The 20,947-nt window shown below is 45.4% G+C and overlaps 2 protein-coding genes across 2 annotated transcripts in view; one reads left to right on the forward strand and one right to left on the reverse strand.

The window, feature by feature from the left end:
- The window catches only part of PPM1E (protein phosphatase, Mg2+/Mn2+ dependent 1E), a 141,059-nt gene extending 128,322 nt beyond the window's left edge, over positions 1 to 12,737 (forward strand). Inside the window, exons 3-7 of the mRNA XM_060258816.1 lie at positions 2,677 to 2,876; positions 3,679 to 3,867; positions 5,486 to 5,629; positions 6,530 to 6,623; positions 7,775 to 12,737. Coding sequence (XP_060114799.1) covers positions 2,688 to 2,876; positions 3,679 to 3,867; positions 5,486 to 5,629; positions 6,530 to 6,623; positions 7,775 to 8,844 — 1,686 coding nt within the window. The 5' untranslated portion in view covers positions 2,677 to 2,687 and the 3' untranslated portion in view covers positions 8,845 to 12,737. The remainder of the gene's footprint in view (positions 1 to 2,676; positions 2,877 to 3,678; positions 3,868 to 5,485; positions 5,630 to 6,529; positions 6,624 to 7,774) is intronic.
- Positions 12,738 to 12,953: 216 nt separating this feature from the next.
- The window catches only part of TRIM37 (tripartite motif containing 37), a 51,269-nt gene continuing 43,275 nt past the window's right edge, over positions 12,954 to 20,947 (reverse strand). Inside the window, exons 22-25 of the mRNA XM_060258815.1 lie at positions 19,081 to 19,199; positions 14,919 to 15,080; positions 14,079 to 14,163; positions 12,954 to 13,628 (exon numbers count right to left, since the gene is read on the reverse strand). Of these exons, the coding sequence (XP_060114798.1) occupies positions 13,625 to 13,628; positions 14,079 to 14,163; positions 14,919 to 15,080; positions 19,081 to 19,199 (370 nt within the window). The 3' untranslated portion in view covers positions 12,954 to 13,624. The remainder of the gene's footprint in view (positions 13,629 to 14,078; positions 14,164 to 14,918; positions 15,081 to 19,080; positions 19,200 to 20,947) is intronic.

Raw genomic sequence — 20,947 nt, forward strand, 5'->3', positions numbered from 1 at the left:
TATTTGTAAGCTACCTTGAGCAGGACTCTGAAAAGTTGGCATAGAAATATCCTAAATAAACAAACTGCTATTCTTCAAGTGGTCATCTGTGCATTCACACAATGTGTCCACCTGTCCTGAAAAAATGGGCACATCCCTCAGCATACTAGGTTTGAAAGGAACTGAGACAGATAAGGTGTGATTCCTTCCCCTTACATATATGTAGCCATGGATGTGACTCTGGGGGTACAGGCCTCTTGTGTTTGGAATCTAGCTTTAGATGTTTTCCAAACTGAATCTCTGTGTAGGAATAAAGCTGGTTAATGTGAATGCAGAGACCACCTTTTGAAAAATAGCAGTTACAGGTAAACAGCCTAAACAATGTTTGAGTTTTTAAAAGTCTGTATTAATACCAAGCTCCTTCTCACCTAGCTTTGACACCTGCTTTTTTGTTGGTTGTATCCCAGAACACAAGTCACTGTGTCTAGTTAGAAGCCCTCATCCTGCAATGCTAATTCAAGAACCAGTTCCAGCCACTAATCATCTCTACTTTTGCAGTTTTTTTAAACTAGACTCATTGTTGAATACAGATCCCTATTATAATATGCTTCTTTGAGGATGAACTGGAAATAAGCCTCATCCATTCTGAGAAAGTATTCCTCAGGGAAAACTATAAAATAGACACTTTTTGCTTATCATGTACAATTAAAAACAACAATCACTAATGTAAGTATGACCTCGGCAGCTGTAGTTCTTGGCAAATCCCAAAACTATCTTCCTTGCCCATGAAGCATCCCATAGCACTGCTTTTTACCTGGTGGCTTCTAAAAACAAAATGTGAGGCTTCGTGGCAAGACTGGCCTGACAGCCATAGCAAGCGCACATTTTGTGTGGACCATCAAGACTCTTTATGTACCAAGGCGGTAATCCCCAAGCACTTGACATGCACATTGCATTTATTTCCAATAATAATTCCACAGGAGTTCATGCCAGCTTCAGGAGAAAAGCATTCCTGCTTCCTTTCCAGTCATGGCATGTGAAGACAATGTACAAATCCACCCTTGAAATGGGCCCTCCGTTTGTCTCCTTCCCTTCCCCTCTTTTGTAAGCAGTCATCTAGTAGCAACCTCTACTGTGAGGTAAACTGGCTGGGCTGGGCCTCTTGCTGTAAGGGTTGAAATTAAGCCTCCCTTGGAGTCCCAAGGGCTCTCTGGCAGCAGGGGGAAGATGAAATGGGGCATGACATGGACTGCATGGCAGCTGACTCAGCCCTCGCTCTGCAGCACAGTATTAACGATTGATGAGTAATTTACAGCTGCACGGGGGTGGGTAGGCTGAGGGCTTTTTCTAAAAAATAAAACAGAAGCTGTAATTATTAATGATGCCGGTTGTGTGCATGCTATTGGGGAGGGGGTGCACTTAAAGTATCAGCACAGCAAATGGGCACCTTTCATCACTGTTCCCTTGTAGAGATTTTCACAAATGTAGAGTGCTGAAGCGAGCCATTGTCGGTCATCTGTTGGAAAGAGTGGCAAACAAAACAAATTTCTGACTAGGAGGGACTTCCTAACCTCAGTTTTTCCTCACAGTTTTATGAGTGGCGATTGCATCAGGTAGACTTGGACAAATCCCAACTCAGCAATCACTAGTTCCTACCCTAACCAAACCTGCAGAACTGTTGAGCATAACTTGGGAAGGGAGGGGTTATGCTACTTGAGTTCCTTGAAGGCGCAAAGATATATGAACATTTAAATCACCATGTAGTTGATCTGATAACCTTTTATATCAAAATGGCCACCACTGCCAAGTTATGCTGGGACTGCATCAGAAAGCTTGAACCCCTGGGAAGATGTCCGCTGCCAGCAACTGGAGACCATGCTAGGATTGTGTCGGTTTGGCAGGTGTTTTTTTTAAAATGAACAGTAGGACTCTGTCTTACAGAGAACCAGTTTGGTGTAGTGGTTAAGTGTACGGACTCTAATCTGGGAGAACCGGGTTTGATTCCCCTCTCCTCCACTTGCAGCTGCTGGGATGGCCTTGGGCTATCGCAGGAGTTGTCCTTGAAAGGGCAGCTGCTGTGATAGCCCTCTCAGCCCCACCTACCTCACCGTGTGTCTGTTGTGGGGGGAGAAGATATAGGAGATTGTGAGTCACTCTGAGTCTCTGATTCGGAGAGAAGGGTGGGGTATAAATCTGCAGTCGTCTTCTTCATTATGTCATCATCATATTTTCACTTCCATATTTTCACTGCTGAGCACCCAGAATTAGACTTTCATATTAAGAATAGGGATTGGGACTGGGGGACATTTCTAAGCAATCCGTCAAGATGCTCACTTGCCTTTTTCCCATCACCCCCAAAACAGATCTTGCCTTGGTCATGTCTTCCCATCACTCCTGCTTGTGGTCTTCTGTTAGGGTTTCTCTGAAGAACCATGAGTACTGCTCAGGGCCTTCTGCTAGTTGTGTGGAGGAAGTTCTTTCACAATGTGGGTGGGTGGGAGAGTTATACTCAGATTCACTGGCACTCAGTGGTCGTACAGAGAATTTTATACAGGCCTGAAAGTTTTGATAATATAAACTGACAAAAAGGCTTTGACATACCTGGTCAACACCGCTTTGCTCCCTCTTTCCACAGAGATCAGAAGGCTCAATTCTTAGCAAGGATTTTGTCACATGTTGGTTTCTGTTCTTTTACAGAAGTGGAAACCATGAAGTTGGCCCGCACAGTGTTCAGCAAGCTTCATGACGTCTGCAGCAGCTGGGTAAAGGACTTTCCCCCACAAAGAAATCCTCGCCGTTATTATGAAACATCCATTCACGCCATTAAAAACATGCGCCGCAAGATGGAGGACAAACATGTCTGCATCCCTGACTTCAATACACTTTTCAACCTTGAGGTAAAGAGCCTGTTTAGAGGAAGGAAGAATTGCCAGTGGCCAACCAGGAGAGGTCAAGTGGCCTCTGAGATGGGAATTCCCAGAATATTCTTCAATATATAGCACTTTCTGTAGGTGCAAAAAAGCCTAATAAACAGAAGTAATCAAATCACTGGTTAACAATAAATATTCACACGTTGATCCGTGTCTGTAACGTAACTACTGTGGCTCCGAAAAACACTGAGAAAAGAGGCTGACGAAGTTTGAGATGGGCGAAACCATGAGGACTCCTTTCTATATGGTCCCTTTTCTCTCTATTTCAACGTCACAGTGGAACGTTTAAGGACTGCACCTTAAAACTCTTTCTTATGGACTTGGTTAAGGCTGGTTCCTATGCAGAAACGTTTAAGTGTATGATTTGGGGGAGTACTCATACCTTATTGTTCCTTTGCTCTTCACTTTGTCTTATATTTGCACTAAATCAATAGCATGTACACACAAAGAGAGTGTGAATATTTATTGTTGAACGGTGATTTGATTATTTCCCTATTTGCACACTGGTACCAATTCTTTATATTGTAATAAACAGAAGTAGCTGGAGAATAACACTAAAGGAAGTAAACAGAGAAACTACCAATCCTGCAGTCCTGTTACAGCCATTTTTTCCCATTCTTTAATCCCCTGTGCTGCAGGCGTCTCCTCTGTTAACGCTTTCCTGTTAGTTAGTTCTCTATCAAGTATGGCTTCAGCCCATAGCATTAAGCACTCTTAAATATCTAAAGTTGCCTGTGGCTTCAGCATTTCAACGGGCTTCTCTTGGCAGGACCAAGAGGAACAGGCCTTCTTTGCAGTATATGATGGCCACGGAGGGGTGGATGCCGCCATCTATGCTTCTGTCCACCTCCACGTAAACCTGGTGCACCAGGAGATGTTCCAGCATGACCCTGCGGAGGCCCTGTGCAAGGCTTTCCGAGTGACAGACGAGCGCTTTGTGCAGAAGGCGGCCAGAGAGGTGAATTGGGAGCCGGGGAGGGGTGGAGTTGAGAACTGAGGTGTGAGTTCTGTTGCAGATTATGCTTCAGGGCATTGTGGTCTTTCCTCATTACTCCCATTGGCTTGAAGAATAGATTGGACAAGCAGCGGACCTGCAAGGGCTTGAGCGGGCATCTTATTTCCCCCTTCCCACTATTTCCTGTTTCTTTCCTCAAAGTCCTGTAGACTCTCTTGTTTTCCTGCTTCCGTATCTTCTTTCCATGCACCAGTCAACCTACTTTTATCCATCCCTCCTTCCCTTTGGTTGCTGTGCTGACTCCACGAGGGCACCTAATTTCCCCATATCCCCTTCCCTACATTCTTTCCTCTTTACCCCCTCTTGACTTTGCTTCCTGCACCAACCAGCCTTTTATCTGCCCGACATCTTCACTTATATGATTTAGAAAAGAGTCCAGTAGCACCTTAAAGATTAACAAAATTTGTGATGGTGTATCAGCTTTCATGAGTTACTGCTCACTTCAGATAGTATCTGAATTTTAATAGTCTTTAAGGTGCTACTGGAATCTTACTGTTTTCTACTGCTACAGACAGACTAACATAAGGGAAGCCATATTGGATCAGGCCAAAGGCCCATCCAGTCCAACACTCTCTGTCACACAGTGGCCAAAAAAACTCCAGTGCCATCAGGAGGTCCATCAGTGGGGCCAGGACACTAGAAGCCCTCACACTGTTGCCCCTCCCAAGAACCAAGAATAGAGAGCATCACTTGCCCCAGACAGAGAGTTCCAAAAATACGCTGTGGCTAATAGCCACTGATGGACCTCTGCTCCACGTTTATCCAATCCCCTCTTGAAGCTGGCTATGCTTGTAGCCACCACCACCTCCTCTGGCAGTGAATTCCACGTGCTAATCACCCTTTCGGTGAAGAAGTACTTCCTCTTATCCGTTATAAGAACATAAGAGAATCCATGTTGGATCAGGCCAAAGGCCCATCCAGGATGGCGACCCATCATGATTTACTTACTTCATTTATATCCCACATTTTCCTACACTGGGGACAAAAAAACAGCTACATCATTCTCCTTTCCTTCATTTTATCCTCACAACAACCCTGTGAGGTAGATTAGGTTGAATGTGTGCGACTGCTGCTGGGCTTGCCCACAATGAGTCCTCCCTCAAATGCTGAAAGAGCTCTGGAAAGGGATCCTTCCCCATCCCCTGCTTTTCCTGATAGAAACCAAGCCTTGAATATTGTAGTTGCCTAGCAGCAGCCACTGAGGGCAACTGTATCGTAAAGCTGCAATTAATCCTGCTATTTTTTTTTGAAGATTTTAACTCCCCCCCCCCTTTAAAATTTTTATTTATGCATGTTAGATTTCAGATTCTTTTGCAATCCTGGGGCTTCTCAGGTTTGCAGAAAGATGTCTTGTCTGTCCATGGCCCCAGTCCCCAGATTTAAGTATCCACAGATGGGACAAAGTTGAGAATATTGATAGGAATTAATTAATTTGACAAAAAAATCAGTTGTTTCACCATCCTGAAAGGTGAGATGTCCCCATATTTGATAACTCATGCCTGGAATGTCTGATCTGCTTCTTTTGGCCTGTAATAAGACTAGGACAACATTTTCTCCCCAGAGCTTACGGTGTGGAACCACTGGTGTGGTGACGTTCATCCGAGGGAACATGTTGTATGTGTCATGGCTGGGTGACTCTCAAGTGATGCTTGTGAGAAGGGGTCAGGCTGTGGAATTGATGAAGCCGCACAAGCCTGATCGAGAGGTGAGAACGGTGTGGGTGGCAGAGCATACAAGTCTGTGGTCCCAAAGAAAAGAAAGTTATAGCCATCCTCTATCCCTTCTGCATTCTTGTCAATCAGGCACTAGATATGCATTAGAAGAAGATTTGCAGATTTATACCCTGCCCTTCTCTCTGAATCAGAGACTCAGAATGGCTTACAATCTCCTTTCTCTCCTTTCCCCACAAGACACCCTGTGAGGTGGGTGGGGCTGAGAGCTCTGACAGAAGCTGCCTTTTCAAGGACAACTCCTACAAGAGCTATGGCTAACCCAAGGCCATTCCAGCAGCTGCAAGTGGAGGAGTGGAGAATCAAACCTGGTTCTCCCAGATAAGAGTCCATGCACTTAACCACTTCACCAAACTGGCTCTCATTAGCCCATGTAGTTGCTAGCATAGACAAACCAATTGTTGCTATTTCGGCAGGAAATCCCTTATGGAAATAAAAATTGTTGTTACAAGAAGTTTATTTTATGCCAGAGAGCACAGACCGCATTAGGGGTCAGTATGGCTGGGCAACTGCCAAGACCCATGCCTTGGCACAGGGTCCATAGATGGAAGATGACCACAGAAGTGTTGGGGAGCCTTTTGGCTGATCTCTCACTTCTTATGAAGAGGGCTCTTGGGAAAAGGGAGTGGAGCAGCAGGTTTCCCTGGTTCCCATTGGCCCTCCCCACACCAATCAACTGCATATGCCCGCTATGTGGGAACAGCAGACGGAGAGCGGGAGAATGAGGTTTTGCTTAGCAGCTGGGCAACCGCAGGGCTTATTGCTCAGACTCCCAAAACCTGGAGTCGTCCTTGCATGAGAACATCAAAATCTTCAGGAAAATTCCCAGTAGCACCAAGGACTCTGATCAACTTTTGTGTTACCTTGTGGTTTAGGATGAGAAGAAACGCATTGAGGCCCTTGGAGGCTGTGTGGTCTGGTTCGGGGCTTGGCGAGTCAATGGGAGTCTGTCTGTCTCCAGAGCTATTGGTAGGAAATTGAAATCTTGATGTCTAGCCCATTTTATTTCCCCTTCCCTATCCCCTCATGCTTGTTAGTTTTAATTCCATTTGGTCATACATGAGGTCTAACTTGGCTGGGACCAATCAGGCAAGAAATTTGGGGGCAAAGACTTCCTGAAAACATCCACTCTGTGGTATGGCAGTGAAAGCAGTACCTTGGCAATGAAATTCCCTTAAGTGTAACGCTGATACGTGAGATGTTCATTGGACTGAAATGTTAAAAGTTTTGTTCTTCTCATGTATCCATGGCTTTAAATTATAGCTGAGGCTCTTTGCCAGTAGTCTCAATGGGTAGAGACCTCTGCTACACACGTAGTGGCTGACAGCATGTTCTTTTTGCTGTGAGCATGGCGGAATTGTCTAGAAGTGAAACTGGTTTTTTTTTTCAGAACACGTCACCTGAGTTTGTGAACTACAGCACCAGCCCAGAATGTGGGAACCTAGAGAGAGATCTGATGGTTTGGTGGTTGCTGAAACTGTTGTCATTTGCAAGCAGAACGTGCACCCACATAAATATGCTTTTGCTTGTCTCTTCTCTAGACACCCCCAACATCCCCTCCTTTTATGAACAGTCTGACTTGCAGCTTCAAGTCCTCTGCAATATGCATTTTGCCTTTCTAGTACAGTCCATATCTAGTGAGGCTTTTGAGTTCCAGAAGCCTGGGGCTTGAACACCAGAAGGGTCAAAATTGCAAGCTGGTCGCTAACTGTGCAATCAGAAACAGAGTTACGCTCTTTGAAGACTGGACATAAAAGGGTGTGACTCTGCTTAGGATTTACATTGAGCAAGCTTTAAGATCAGGCTAAACGCTTTAGGATCTCAAACAGTTTTGAGTAGGGCTTTGAAGTTTGTGTCCCTACCACCTCCGCCAGTACATTTTCACAGAAGCCACAAAGAAGAAACATAACAGATTTAATTGAAAGCTGAGGAGACTTGCATGGAGCTTGTGATGGTGGTTGAATGTCTTACCCCTATTAGCCATACTTGTCCTTGCTTATAAGTCTGCACTCCAGCAGTCCCACTACTTCAAAGAAAGGTCATACCTACTTCAAGAAAGCTCTCTCATCCTTGCCAGAAGCCTAAACTTTTCCTGAATGTGTTTTATCCATCTGCTTCAGGTGATGCAGAACATAAGCCATATATCTGTGGGGATGCAGATTCTGCTTCTGTGGTCCTGGACGGATCCGAAGACTACCTCATTTTAGCCTGTGATGGTTTCTATGACACCGTGAACCCTGATGAAGCGGTGAAGGTGGTGGCTGACCACCTGAAGGAGAACAACGGGGACAGCAGCATGGTGGCACATAAGTTGGTGGCTTCAGCTCGAGATGCTGGCTCCAGTGACAATATCACTGTCATCGTGGTCTTTCTCAGGGACATGAGCGCAGCAGTAAGTGTTAGCGAGGAGTCAGAGTGGACAGAAAACTCTTTCCAAGGCGGGCAGGAGGATAACGGCGACGACAAAGAAAACCATGGTGACTGCAAAAGGCAATGGCCTCAGCACCAGGTCTCGGCCCCCGCAGACCTAGGGTACGATGGGAGAGTGGATTCTTTCACGGACAGAACTACCTTGAGTACAGGTTGCAGAATTGACTTGTTGGAAGACCAAGGGTATATAGACTTAAGGAAAACAGAAGCTAGCAAACTTCAGAGTGCCAAACGCCTGTCCCCAGATCAAGGGTTTAATGCTGGTGTACCAAAGAGAGCAACCTTGGCTAATGGTTTATCAGCAGAGAATGAGACGCTGCCTGACGCTGCACCTCCTACCTGTGGACCCAGCAGTCTCCCAAGGCAGATCTCTTTCCTTAGTTTTGGGTCTACGAGCCCGCACGAATACAACATGGTGAGTGAGACTCCCATCTGTGTGAGGCTGGAGGGCGAGCAGTTCAAATCTTGGGCCCGAAGAGCCTCCATTTTCTCTCATTTCCACCTCTGTGATACCAAGCGGTGGCAGCGGCTGGCCAGACTCAAGCCAAAGCTCCACACACTTCTCTTTGAGCACCGGCCACTTTCCCACCAGGAGTGCTTTGCTCTGCACTCAGCTAGCAGTGTGAACGGCCGCAGGAATAAGTCACTAAGAAGCCGTTTCTGGCAAGGCTTCTCTAGCTGTTATCAGAGTCACGATGAGGGGATTTTCCTGAGCTACTGTATAGCAGACCCTGGGCTTCTCTGGAGCTGTAAAAAATAATGTGCTCCTCTGTGTTCCCCTCTTCTCTTTCAATAGTTAGGTTAGACAGTCACAGAATGAGAATTAAAAAAAAAAAGAGTGAGCACTTCAGAATTACTATTGTGGAATGCTCCACTCGTGTAAATAGATCTAGGAATTAAACAGTGTTTCAGTCTCAAGAAATAGCAGCTGGCGTGCCAGTCTCTCTCTCTAAGCAATGCCACAGACATACACGTATCTAAAGCTTCATTTGCTCATGGGAACTAGGTACCGTCATTGACTCACCTGGACTCGATAGGAAAGCACTACTTACAAGAGCCAGCAAAAGAAAGGTGAAACCTCTTTTGAGTCTGTGGAGCAATATTTTCAGAAAGTCCCTGTTTTAAACCTGCCAGTTTTTGTAAGCGAGTTGGGGGAGTGGGCAGGAAGACTTCACTAGTCGGTTGCAAAGGGTTTCCTTTGGGGTTTAGGGTTAACAGAGCAAAATATATAGCCAGTGAGATGCTTTGCAGGTATGTTTTTAAAAGCCATATGGGGGGTTTAACAGGTAATCTAGCACTACATCCTGCCCATCCCTTGTTAAATATCTAATAAGACTCACCAAGGTATGAATTCAAACTTGTGATCCCCCCCCCCCCGTAACATTAAAAATGAAGGCATACTAAACTTCTCTGTAGGTTTTAAGTGATTATTTTCTGTGGCTGGAGTCAAAATTATATTGACATTTCAATAGCTTGGGAGGATTTTTTTTTTGGTGCTTTGTGACAGATTACTTTTAAACTAAAAAGGTAATGTTAAATAATGTGCATCTAAAAGTATCATAGAGACCAAATAGTATCATGGTCAGTATTTTCCAATAACAGCTTCCTACTAATCCTTTAAAAAAAACCAAAAAACTCTCAGGTGTCAAACCAATTTAGAGCTAGTCCAGACACAAACACGCTATGAACTTATGGAACCAAAAGCTCACTGGTAGTTTTGCTTTCCCAGTTCACTCCAGGCCATCTAAAGGAAGTAGGAGACAGCAGAAATGCTGGTGTCGTCTTGGGCTCAGCTGTTGGGGCATTTCTTGGTGTTTTTTCAGGGGAGACTAGAATGTGGGGGTGAAGCTCTTAAGGGATGTCGTAATGCACCTGGGAGAGAGGAGATGGTTGAGTGAATCTGCCGTTGCAGCAGTTGAAAAATTAAAACTCTGAAATTACTTGTAGGTGTGGATTACCTCCTACATCCTGATGGGCAAAAGTATTAACTAAAGGGGGGAAATGCAAGACAGACAGCATGTTAGAAATGGCTTCCTGACCACTATCTTTTGATAGACTGATCCCAACATAAGGCACGTAATTTACCCAGTTCTGACTATTCCGCATAAATCCCAAGGGGAGGGTGCTTTAGGCTGAGCCTGACAGTATTGCTAACTGGTCTATAAACACCAACAGTTTGCCTGCAGGCTAGAAATGCAGCCAGTCCAGAGGAATGTTGTAGTGTTTCATTGGTTGACTTCCTTGAAGTGACTTAATGAAATTGTAGAGGAAAGCTTTTGAGCAAGTTGAAGATCTCAGATGTCTTCTGTCTCTGAGGGAGAAATTTAAGGACCCACTTAGTGTTCCATTTGTCATCCTCTGTGAGCCCTTGGTGCCCTGTGTGACCAATCAAGGCCCCTAGAGGAGCGGCAGAAGAGCAGCCTGTGCATTGGCAGAGCATCCCTTCTGCTGCCTTTAAAATAAAACTTTACATTAGAGGTTATGATTTAAGTCTCTGCTACCTGACAGCTGTTTTCATACAGTTGAGTTTAGCTTTTTCCCACAGATGTGTCAAAAAAAATTTTTTTTTAATGTAGCCGATGTCAGACTTCTTTCCTCAGTGCAGGCATAATTGAGAAGTTGTAGCCTCAAAGTATGCTTTTGTGCTAACAAAAAAAAGTGACCCCCCCCCCCAAAAAAAAAATCTTTGTGGATTCACACATGGATTATCTGCTGCTCATCCTGTTGATCCCTCTAGGAGGGAGGGAAGCTGCCATCCATTCTTAGCGTGGCCTGGTACAAGACAGTTACAAACAGCAAGTGTTCATTCCTTCATTTCATTAGTGGTATAGAAGTATGTAGGAGCCATTTGTGAAGCAAACCCTTTTAACCATGGTAGAATATGTACTTAAAATTAGTTGTTGGTCCAATATATGCTGCTCAACTCTACACACTAGGCAAAAAAAAAAAGCAGTGCTTTGTGACAAGTGTTTTTTCTTCTTAATGCCACTAGTGATAGGAAGTAGTTCTCTTCAGTTCAGACTCCTGTGCCCTTATTTGCTGCTTGCTCTGACGTAAGCAATAAGTCCCTTTCCTCTTTTTAACTGAAAATGGTATCTCACTGTTCTGTATCTTGTACTTTGATCCTCTAGCTGGTGATAATGTACAAAAAGTATAGGAATCTAATTGTATTTATTGTTAATGTTGAATGTCTGAAGTGTTTTGTAAATCTGTGTATTTCAGTAGTGGTGACATTTGCGTAACCAAGAACCTTTCCAATAAAGAGCTGAAGAATCCCCGGCGTTTACACACAGTCCACATTAGCTAATTAAGGTGGGTAGGAAGATGGCAGAAGGGACAAGGTTAAGTCGTCTACGATGGCAGGAGATTCACGGCAGTCCAAAACCTGCTTGAGTTCATTCACTGTGAGTTTTGTGGGGATTCCTGCAGCCCCCTCTGAGGTACAACTTCTGAGTTCTACGGCAGGAAAGGGAGCAGCGGAGCAGGAAGCCATTGATCTAGCCCAGTTGCACTAAAATATTTATACTTAGAAGTGCCATCAATTGTCCTTGTGAGTTTACAACCCTGGGAGGCATATTATTTTCCTCTTCCCCATCCACGATCTCTGCAGTTTAGGCATTGTTCTCCTTCTGTCCTTTCACGTAGGCTGGACCAGAGTTCTGCAGCTCCGTTACTAAACGATTTTCCAGTTGAACAACAGAACAAGGGAGGAAAGTTGCCTGATACTTGTAGCTCCTGGCTCAAAATGACAAGACAGGAGGGAAAATGGGACACACGCGGGAGTTCTCTTCCTCCCTCTCAAAGGCTGCTTGCAGAACTTTCAGTTTACTGGGAAAGCACTAGTGTGTTTAAGTATTCTACTGCCAGACAGAGCCACAGTCCTGGAACATTCTGTTAAGCCAGAAAAACTATGCAGAGGAAGTTCAGCATTACACAATGTGAGAGCTGTACTCCAAGTAGCCCCTTTTGACCTGCCAAAATGCTGTGGTGGCAGGGGAGATGAGCGCCTTCTCCCCCAAGAAATAGCTCACTTTAAAGGCAGACCGAGCCAGGATGCCAGGGCTTTTGGCTGTGTCTACAAGTTAAGCCTCTCTGCACATAACCGCTAAAAAAATCTTGCACCTGTCCATGCGCAACTCATGTCTTTAAGGAACCCAAGTTGATAGAGTGGTTTTTATTCTTCTGTCACTCTAAAGAGTTTCTGTAGCTACCAGTATTAACCCTGATAGTGTCATGAAAATACATCTCAAGGAAGATTCAACTAAATGATAAACACCTAACTAGTTTGTTTTACTTAACCCTCTTGGCTGCTGCATTTTTTCTTCTAGATATAAGGATGAGTCAAAGACTAGCTAGGTGCAGCGGGAAATCAGATTCAGCTTATTACTAAAACATTAAAATGCCAAGTGTATTATTGGGCTCCTGTTGAAAGATACTTATGCTATCATGAAACTAATGAAGTGGGTCAGTTTACTACAGAAGTGACTTAATACTACTGTGCTAAGATCTATTGGGACAATTTTTCCTGTAGCTCACAAGTTCAGTTAGAATGATGTATTAGCCATATTTTATTTATTAAAGCTGTTCACAAAAAGGTAAGGACTATGTTCAACTTCTACCAATCTCTTAATAAAACAGCAACTGTTAATCTTATCGGCGTATTTATTTAAAGGCACCCCCTGTTTTTAAACTGGAACCAAAAGCTATTTGCTCTAAACACTGATTGGTTCAAACAACATATTCAAGAGAAAGTTGTCCCTGACACACCACAGAACGGAAGAGGGCATCAGCACACAAGGAAGAGGGTGGCAGGCCGAGCCGAGTCATTTAGCAGCCGGGCCAAATGTTTGCATATTAAATTGCACAGAGTCATTTCCAGGTTCATTTTATTAATTAAAAACAGGGCAGATAACTCTATAGTTGTATAATGAATTTTTACAACACTTTAAACATCACTTAAGAATAAACTTTGTTCAGTACAACATTCAGTAGATGTGAGAATGCACACAACATTTATACAGCAATTCATGCTTTTTAAGGGAACAGCCAATTCAGCACAGGCTCACACCATCTTTAGCAGCTGAAGTGCGCAATGCACAGCGGCACAGAGTTTGGCAACCAGTGTTCCCAACTAGCCAAAACGGGACTGGGGATGGAGGGAGAAGTGCAGAGGCCTCTCCCTTTAGAGTAGCTTAGGCCTCACCAGCAGAACACCTCTCTATTAGTGTCAATTCATGCCATTTAACCATGGGGCAGGGAGAGACTCCCATCTCGCCCCCAACTACTTTTGCAGCAAAATGGAACCCAGCTGTGGTTCCAGCACCACTAGGAGGCACAGGACATGAGTTATTGTGGCAGCGCTGGCCACCAAGCAGGTTGAGAAAAGCAGCACAAGAAGATCCTCAGCATAATGAGAAAAAAAAGGGATGCGTGCACAAGATGTTACCGGAAACAGCCCCTGGGCTGGGTTGTGCCACCTCCAAGGGAGACAGGCTGGTGTGTGTCAATCCAGCTTCAGACAGCCACTCCCAGCAGATTCTCTACCTGGCAGAGAGGGGGAGAGAGAGATCACATGGAACTCTGTCATAGCCCACGGAAGCACAAAGCCGCACTGCAGAATTGCAAGGATGTGTTCATGCCTTCAACCTTAGGAAGCTCTTGGGGTTACTGGCCAAATGGGACCTGGCAATGTTGACAACCATTTGTTATCAGGGCTGATTAGTATTGCAGTGATAAAACAAAGTCTGTGATAAAGCAGTGATAAAACAAATCTGCTTTCGGCCACATTAAGTCAGGAAAAGAAGGAAAGAGCAGGAAAGACCTGCCAATCTCCCATTCATCAAATAGCAAGATGCTTGTATCAAAGGCTTGTGTCCCCTGAGGCAGGGTTTGGCTCGTGGGTGGCTGTACTGAGAGATGCTGCAGCGTTCTTTCAACGGAAGCCTTCTGGTACTGGACTTAGGGTGGCTTACTGATAGTTAAGGAGCCAATTACCTTGTGCAGTCTTTTCCTGTAGCAAATGGGAGGTCATCAGAGCCTACTTCATCCCCCTCAGGAAAAACAGAGCACAACTCTAAGGCTGAAATACAAGCAAATATGAGAAAGCAACAGTGTGAAAGATAATTTTTTTTAAAAAAATACAAAAGCAAGAGGGTGGCTCTCCATTTGGGACATGCTCACAAGCAGCTTTACTCACACTGCCTTCCCAACCATGGTGAAGGGGAAAACCACACACCCAAATTACAGCAATGATGTGCAGAATGTTGGCTACTAATCTACTCAGGTCCTAGGGACCCTAGTATGCCTGCTTCCCTACTTGTGTGTTCACGCCTGTGTATGAGGATAAAGCAAGAAGTAGCCACCATCCCCACACACCGTTCTCCTGTGCTGATTTATGCTGCATAAGTAATATTAAGGAAGAATCTTGTGGCACCTTCAAGGCAAACATGGTCTTATTCTAGGATGAGCCCAGGTGGGGATGGTGCCAAGCTTATGCAAGAACAACACGTTAGTCCTGAAGAGACGCCTGCTTTTTTGGCCCCACTACTCTTCTAGAATGTTTACTGTGGCCCTTCTGGCGAAAGGGAGGTGATACAGTATCGGTCTCTGTGCTTCCTTGGCCACAACAAGTCTTGCAACCCCTGGGTTGCTAGATCTCCTGACATTAGATCACATTTAAAAAGCCCGCCCAACACACAGAAATCCACACACATAAGCTTGTGCTCATGAGGAACTGCCCTGGTGGTGGGGAAATAGGGAGCAGAACGAGTCACACAGCGAGAAACCAGTCCAGGTGGAGTAGTTCTTGTGGTCTCTGCAAAGGTGCCTTCCTACCTTCGCTGGAAGATGAAGTCCGGAAAGCCTGATTGAAGACGTCTGAGGAGGCGCTGGCAACTTCCGCATCCTCCTGCTCCTCATTTTCCGTGTCGCATTCAATGTCGCTATCGCTGCTCATGCCTGGCAGGAGGTGAAGGACGTGCTTCGGGCAAAGCCCAGCTACATGCAGGAGAACAGAGCATGTAGGGCCCCAAGAGACAACAAGCCTAAAGAACACTGCCTAGGTGGTCATGGGAGGCGTCCTGCACAAAGGGCATTAAGCAAGCCCTGCATTTCCTCCAAGCAGGAGATCCCCTGCAATGGAAGAAAGCCCCACCCGTGCATGCTCTCTGGCAAAAGCTTACACACTCATGGTTTGTCTGCACTTGACCCAAGGATGTGGGTTTGGGGGCTCTCTTCTTTAGCCAAGCTAGTTACCCTTCAAGGTTGTGGTTTTTTCCCCCTGACCTCCATTTTTTTTATTTATAAAATGTATATCCCACCTTTCTGTCCTCGCAAGGTTATTAAGATGGCTAAGAAATTAAAGTGTACACAATCCCATCTTGAAATGCTGTAAAACCACTACTAACCTAACAAAACTCCCACACGTCATTAAAACAAAAGAGCTCAATTACACCCAAAGACATGAAATCAACCGTTAAAACATTCATCAGGATTGGGGTGGGGGTGGGGGGTGGGATCACCTGCTGGTGAAAAACTGCAACAGAAACAGAGAGGCAAATCACCTTGGAGAGAGAGTTCCAGAGCCATGCCTGAGAAGGCCCTCTCATGAGTTACTACCCCCAGTTTCATCCAATTATAGTAAAGCCAGTGGGTTTAGACTTCACTCATTCTGCAAAGGATCACACTGGCAAATTACATTTTTGGAATTCACACTGCTGTTTTAGAAGAAGAGACCCTGCCCTTCACTCGGAGTCCCAGAGTGGTTTACAATCTCCTTTCCCTCTCCCCACAACAGACACCCTGTGAGGCATGTGGGGCTGAGAGAACAGTTCTGAGAACTGGAATTGGCCCCAGGTCACCAAACTGGCTTCATGTGGAGGAGTGGGGAATCAAACGTGGTTTTGCATATTAGATTCTGCAGCTCTTAACCACTACACCAAACTGGCTCTTTACTTGAGACGTGCCCTGTCACCTACAGGACGAATAAAGCTGAAGATGGACATTTCTGTTGGTGGATGGGAGGAGTCATCCTTCACTGAGCAGAAAATGTCCTGTTTTGCTGCCTTGTTTCCCATTCTGAATAATTTGTGTGACTCTACAGCAACAAAACAAAACCATGCACAGGATGTACTGCAAATCTTCTGCAAGCACAATGGTTTCACAGCACTGGATAATCTTTACCTGGCCAGCAAGTCTTATTTATACTTAGTGCTTCAGCCAGTGAGTGTCCTCTAACCAGTTCCAGACAGAGCCAAATGACTCTATTAAGGGGTCAATTTCTCAGGGGCCCAAACAGCTCCCCAAGAGCACAATGATTCTCAACCAGAACAGACAGCTTGTTTCTGCTTTTGTGCTTCCTTGTAAAAGAATTTCTGAAACTGAGATCAGAGTTTCTGCTAGTCGCCTACTTAAAAAAAAAAAAAGCTTTACAAAGAGCCAGCCAGTTTCAGTGACAGTGAATAAAACCCAGAAGACTGCTCCGAGTAAAATTCTCATATTTCTTCCAGGAGGGAAATTAATGTTCCTAATTTTAAAATGTTGCCTTTTTCTCTCTGTAAAAGAAATTTCTATCACTTAACCATTTTTAAACCCTGCCCTTTGTCCAAGGAATTCAGAATAGCACGTGCTTTTCTTCCCTTCTCTATTTTATCTTCACAACGATGCTGGAAGGAAATACTGTAACTGTGTATAATGAGTCTAAGTTACGAAAATAAAAAGTATATAAATGCGTTTTCCTTACTAAGGGTTAAATTAAGGTCCAGTTAGTGTTTACAAGCTTGGATTAGAACTGACAGCTACTAACAGAAAACAACGGTTAGCCACAGCCTCTGCACCACTGGCTATATGTATCCTTAGCCACTTTGAACATAATGCTGCTTACAACTGCATTCTCAAAACATTTAAAGGGGGGGGGGAGTCCAGGAAACCTCCCCCCCCCAGCACTAAGTGTCAGGCAGGGCTGTTAAGCCATATGGTTTCAGCTGAAGATTTTAGGTTGAAGACTCCCAATTTCATTTGTATTTAATGAGGGGCCTTTAGGCTGCTTTCCATTGCTGGTAGCCAGCCAACCAGTTCACCAGTCAGCTGTACTACACATCCAAGTCTAATAGTGTTGGAAGGAAGCATTATGGCCCTTAAGCTGATTTGCAGTGACCAGCTTCTCAAAGCAGAGCCCCTGATGCTCCCGACAATATCCCCACTCACACCTGGAATTGCTTTTTCTACAGAAACTGAGAAGTATTCTGCAGTCACAGACGATCACAGCAGGGCTTCTGTCAAGCCATGTCCTTTAAAGAGGATATTCTCCTCATTTCGTGAGGCCCTAAAGGTTAAAGTTAGGATTCCCCAGCACACCGTGGCATGCTGATTACCAGACTCCCAGTCCCTTTGTCCTTGCTTATAAAGCAGAGAACTACCAATGCTTGCTGTCTCTACAGCTGCAAAAAATACCCAACTAAAATGGTTTTGTTACTTCTAGTTGTTTCCTTATCCAGAAGGAAATAAAACAGCAATCTTTGTTTCCAAGGGTTTTCTACAATACAACTTCTTACAAATTAGCTATATCCTCCCCTTCCTCCTACAGCAGCTAAGCCTGCAAGAGCTAATGATGCCTTAAGCATAATGACTCAGAAGGAGAATTCAGCCGATGGCAGAGACCCCTTCCGCAACACCCACACAGGGCTGCCCGCTGTAGATAACGATGGAGGCTGGCTTTTTAACACCAGTTCCGAACAGCAATTCGTCACAAACTGAAATTCAAATGTGCTGCAGGGGTGGGAGGCAAAGTTCTATAAGATTTAAGGGGGAAAAAAACCACCTCCTGAATGAATAGTCAACTCTATGTCCCCAGAAGGGGATCCACTCAAACTCTGAACCACCTGAATGTGGCTTCTGGTAAGTGAAAGCAAAGATTCTATCACCGCTAAGCCTGCTTCAGGCTATGCTGTGCTAAGATGGGGGAAAGTCTCAGACTCAGGACGTGAATCAGCCCTTTATTCAGTCTGTGCTCAACCTGTTTCTCTGTAATATGGACCATTTTTCCCCAAGTGAGAGGCAGGCGATACTTCCCAAATTTGTGGCTAAGCTAAAATTTGCTCTCGGTTCTCCAGAAGTACATATGTATATATCAGACTGAATGCATCACACTGAATCATCCTAAAAGATTCATACACATAACCAGCCTCAGAAACTTTTAGGAATCCAGCTTTGCATTACGCATGCAGACCTGGCTCTCCCCAGCCCTATAATACCCTCAACCTAAACTAAGGTTGCCAGGGACCGAACTGGGGATCTTCCAAATGCAAAGCATGAGCTTTGGGCCAAGATGTTACAACAGAAGTGATTAAGTCCTTCCACCCCTCCTGCTTTAATGACAAGTATTGCCAAAAAGCTTTAGGCACAGCCATCTAGTACAGTGGCGCCTTTAGAACTGGCAAAATGTGCCTTGAATGACAAAGACAGCACTCCAAAGGCTGCATCTACACTGACAGCCCTGCGCTCCTCTTAGCTTTGCAGTGATCGAGATAAAAACAGAGGTGGCCAAACCTGGTTAACGTTAGAGCCAGACAGAATAAACGTCAGGTGTTTGAGAGCTGCAAGACATTAATGTCAGATGTGGAAGGAAGGAAGGAAGGAAGGAAGGAAGGAAGGAAGGAAGGAAGGAAGGAAGGAAGTTAGAGAGAGAGATGAGAGAGAGAGTAGAGAGAGAGAGGGAAGGTAGATAGAAAGATAGAAGATAGACGATAGACAGATAGATAGCGGAGGTGGAAAGAACACCTTGAAATGCATTCTCCAAGCTGGCCAACGGGGTGGTGGGGACTTTGAGAGCCACACAACATGTGTGAAAGAGCCACATGTGACTCCCGAGCCACAGTCTGGCCATCCCATACCAGACCATTGAGACCCTGGACCTGAATGCTTTGGTCTCAGAACTCAGGATGTCCACCTGCGTGTTTGGTTTCTGGGCCCTTCGTCAGCATATTGGCCTTGGGCTTACCTTCTTCTGGGCCTGCCGAGGCTCCTACAGAAAGCCCAGGCTGCAGCTCTCCAGCTTCAGTGTTGCTTTCCAAATCAGCTGACTCAGGTCCTTCCAGGCGGCATCTGTTTGAATTGGAACTTTAAAAGAAAAGAGAGAGGGAGAAAGGGAGGGGAGGCTGATCATTGCATCCAAGCATCTGAATGTCAAATCAGGACCCTGGGCAATCACTACTTAAGCACTCCCAAGTTGCAAAGCCTAGAAAAGTGGAGGTGTGCCCTGGGACCCTCCTACTGAAGACCACCTCAGGGGTGTTATGTAATGGCATTTTACCCATTGTTGCAAATCGTCCAGAGCCCGGCACTAGCTGGGATGGGACAACTGGAAGGAAGGAAGGATGAAGAAAGAACAAAAGAAAGAAAGAACCCATCATGCCCAGGGGAAGCGTTCACTGACCTCCAGGTGGCAGCCTTGCAGATGATCTTCAGAAACAGAAATCCTATGGGCTGTGGAGGTGGCCACTGCATAAGGGTATGAACTGTAAAAACCCTTGGGTCAGTTCCAGACCTGCAGTCTTATTGTCACAAATGATGCACCTTATGGTGGATGTGAAAACATTTTGTGCTAGTGAGACCTAGCGAGGTCAGGTAGGGGGTGGAACAGCGGTCACAACCAGCCCTGCTGTGTGGAGACGGCAAGGTAGGGATTCTGTGAGCTGTGCAGAGGGCCAGAGTGCTCTGAAAAACAGCTGCCACCAACACTTCCTCTGAGAGTGACTGGGGAAGCTCCCAGTCCTAGGGCTGGAGACCCTGTGGCTGAATCCACCCTGGGGAGAGGGCAAAGGGAGTGTCCCTACCACCATTATCAGTGGCAAGGGGTGTGTGAAGCGGAGCCCTTCCACCCTCATCCCAGAGAAGAGAGGGCAGGCGGCACTGGAGAGAAGGCACTTTAGCTACTGCTGACAGCTGGCCTCCACCTCCCCAGGTGAAGAGGGAAGCAGATGTAGCATCTCCCTGAAGGTCCTAGGTGCTCTCCAGATATATTCAGACAAAAAAGTCTTGGGAGTGCTCGCTTCAGCAGCACTCTTTGAAATTGCGCTCTCTGCAGAGCGCTCCCAATGATGTCCCACTGCCTAAAGGCAGGGCCAAAGACTGAGGCTCTGTGGGGTAAGCCCCTCTCCTCTAGGAATCGCAAAGATCAGCGACCCTGCCTGGTGAGAGGAGGAACTACATCCCAAAAGTAAAGACTGACCCACCCTGGACCATTGGAGAATCTGCACAACTATTTACCCTCCACACTTAATTCCCAAATGGAGAAATTTCAGCTACTAGAAAAGACTATCTTTCTAGTTGGGTAGAAGAATGATCTCAGCCTTTTAAGGGTCTTGGGGGTTCTAATCAGTGAAAGATCAACCTTTTTATTTGTACTTTCAATTGCAGGCAAGCCTTTCTTCCTCCTCCTTCCCAGAAGCCTCTGGTGCAATTTCACAGTTGCTGCACCTAATCTATTCAGTTCTGCCTGCCTTTAACAAGCCTTTGGTTAAGGGCCTGACATTGCTCTTCCTGCCTCCCACCTTCTCTTTTGCCAAGCAGACGCAGAGTTTAGGAGAACCCAGAAGCTTGCACGTTACTGTCTGTTAATTTCCTTGGTCGCAATAAGTGGCATTGTGTGGCTTTGCATTTTTGGATACTTCTTTAGATCAGTGCAACTAGTGACAAAAACATGTCACAGAATTGCTGGCTTCAGTACTGTGCAGCAACAAAGTTCTGGAGATAACAAAAGAACAAAAGGCAAGGGAAGAAGACAGAATGGCTACTAATGAAGAAAAAGAGTCGGCTTTATGCCCTGCCCTTCATTTCCCAAAGGAGTCTCAGAGTGGCTTATAATC

This window comes from Heteronotia binoei, chromosome 18 (assembly GCF_032191835.1).
Source record: "Heteronotia binoei isolate CCM8104 ecotype False Entrance Well chromosome 18, APGP_CSIRO_Hbin_v1, whole genome shotgun sequence".
NCBI classification, from domain to species: domain Eukaryota; kingdom Metazoa; phylum Chordata; class Lepidosauria; order Squamata; family Gekkonidae; genus Heteronotia; species Heteronotia binoei.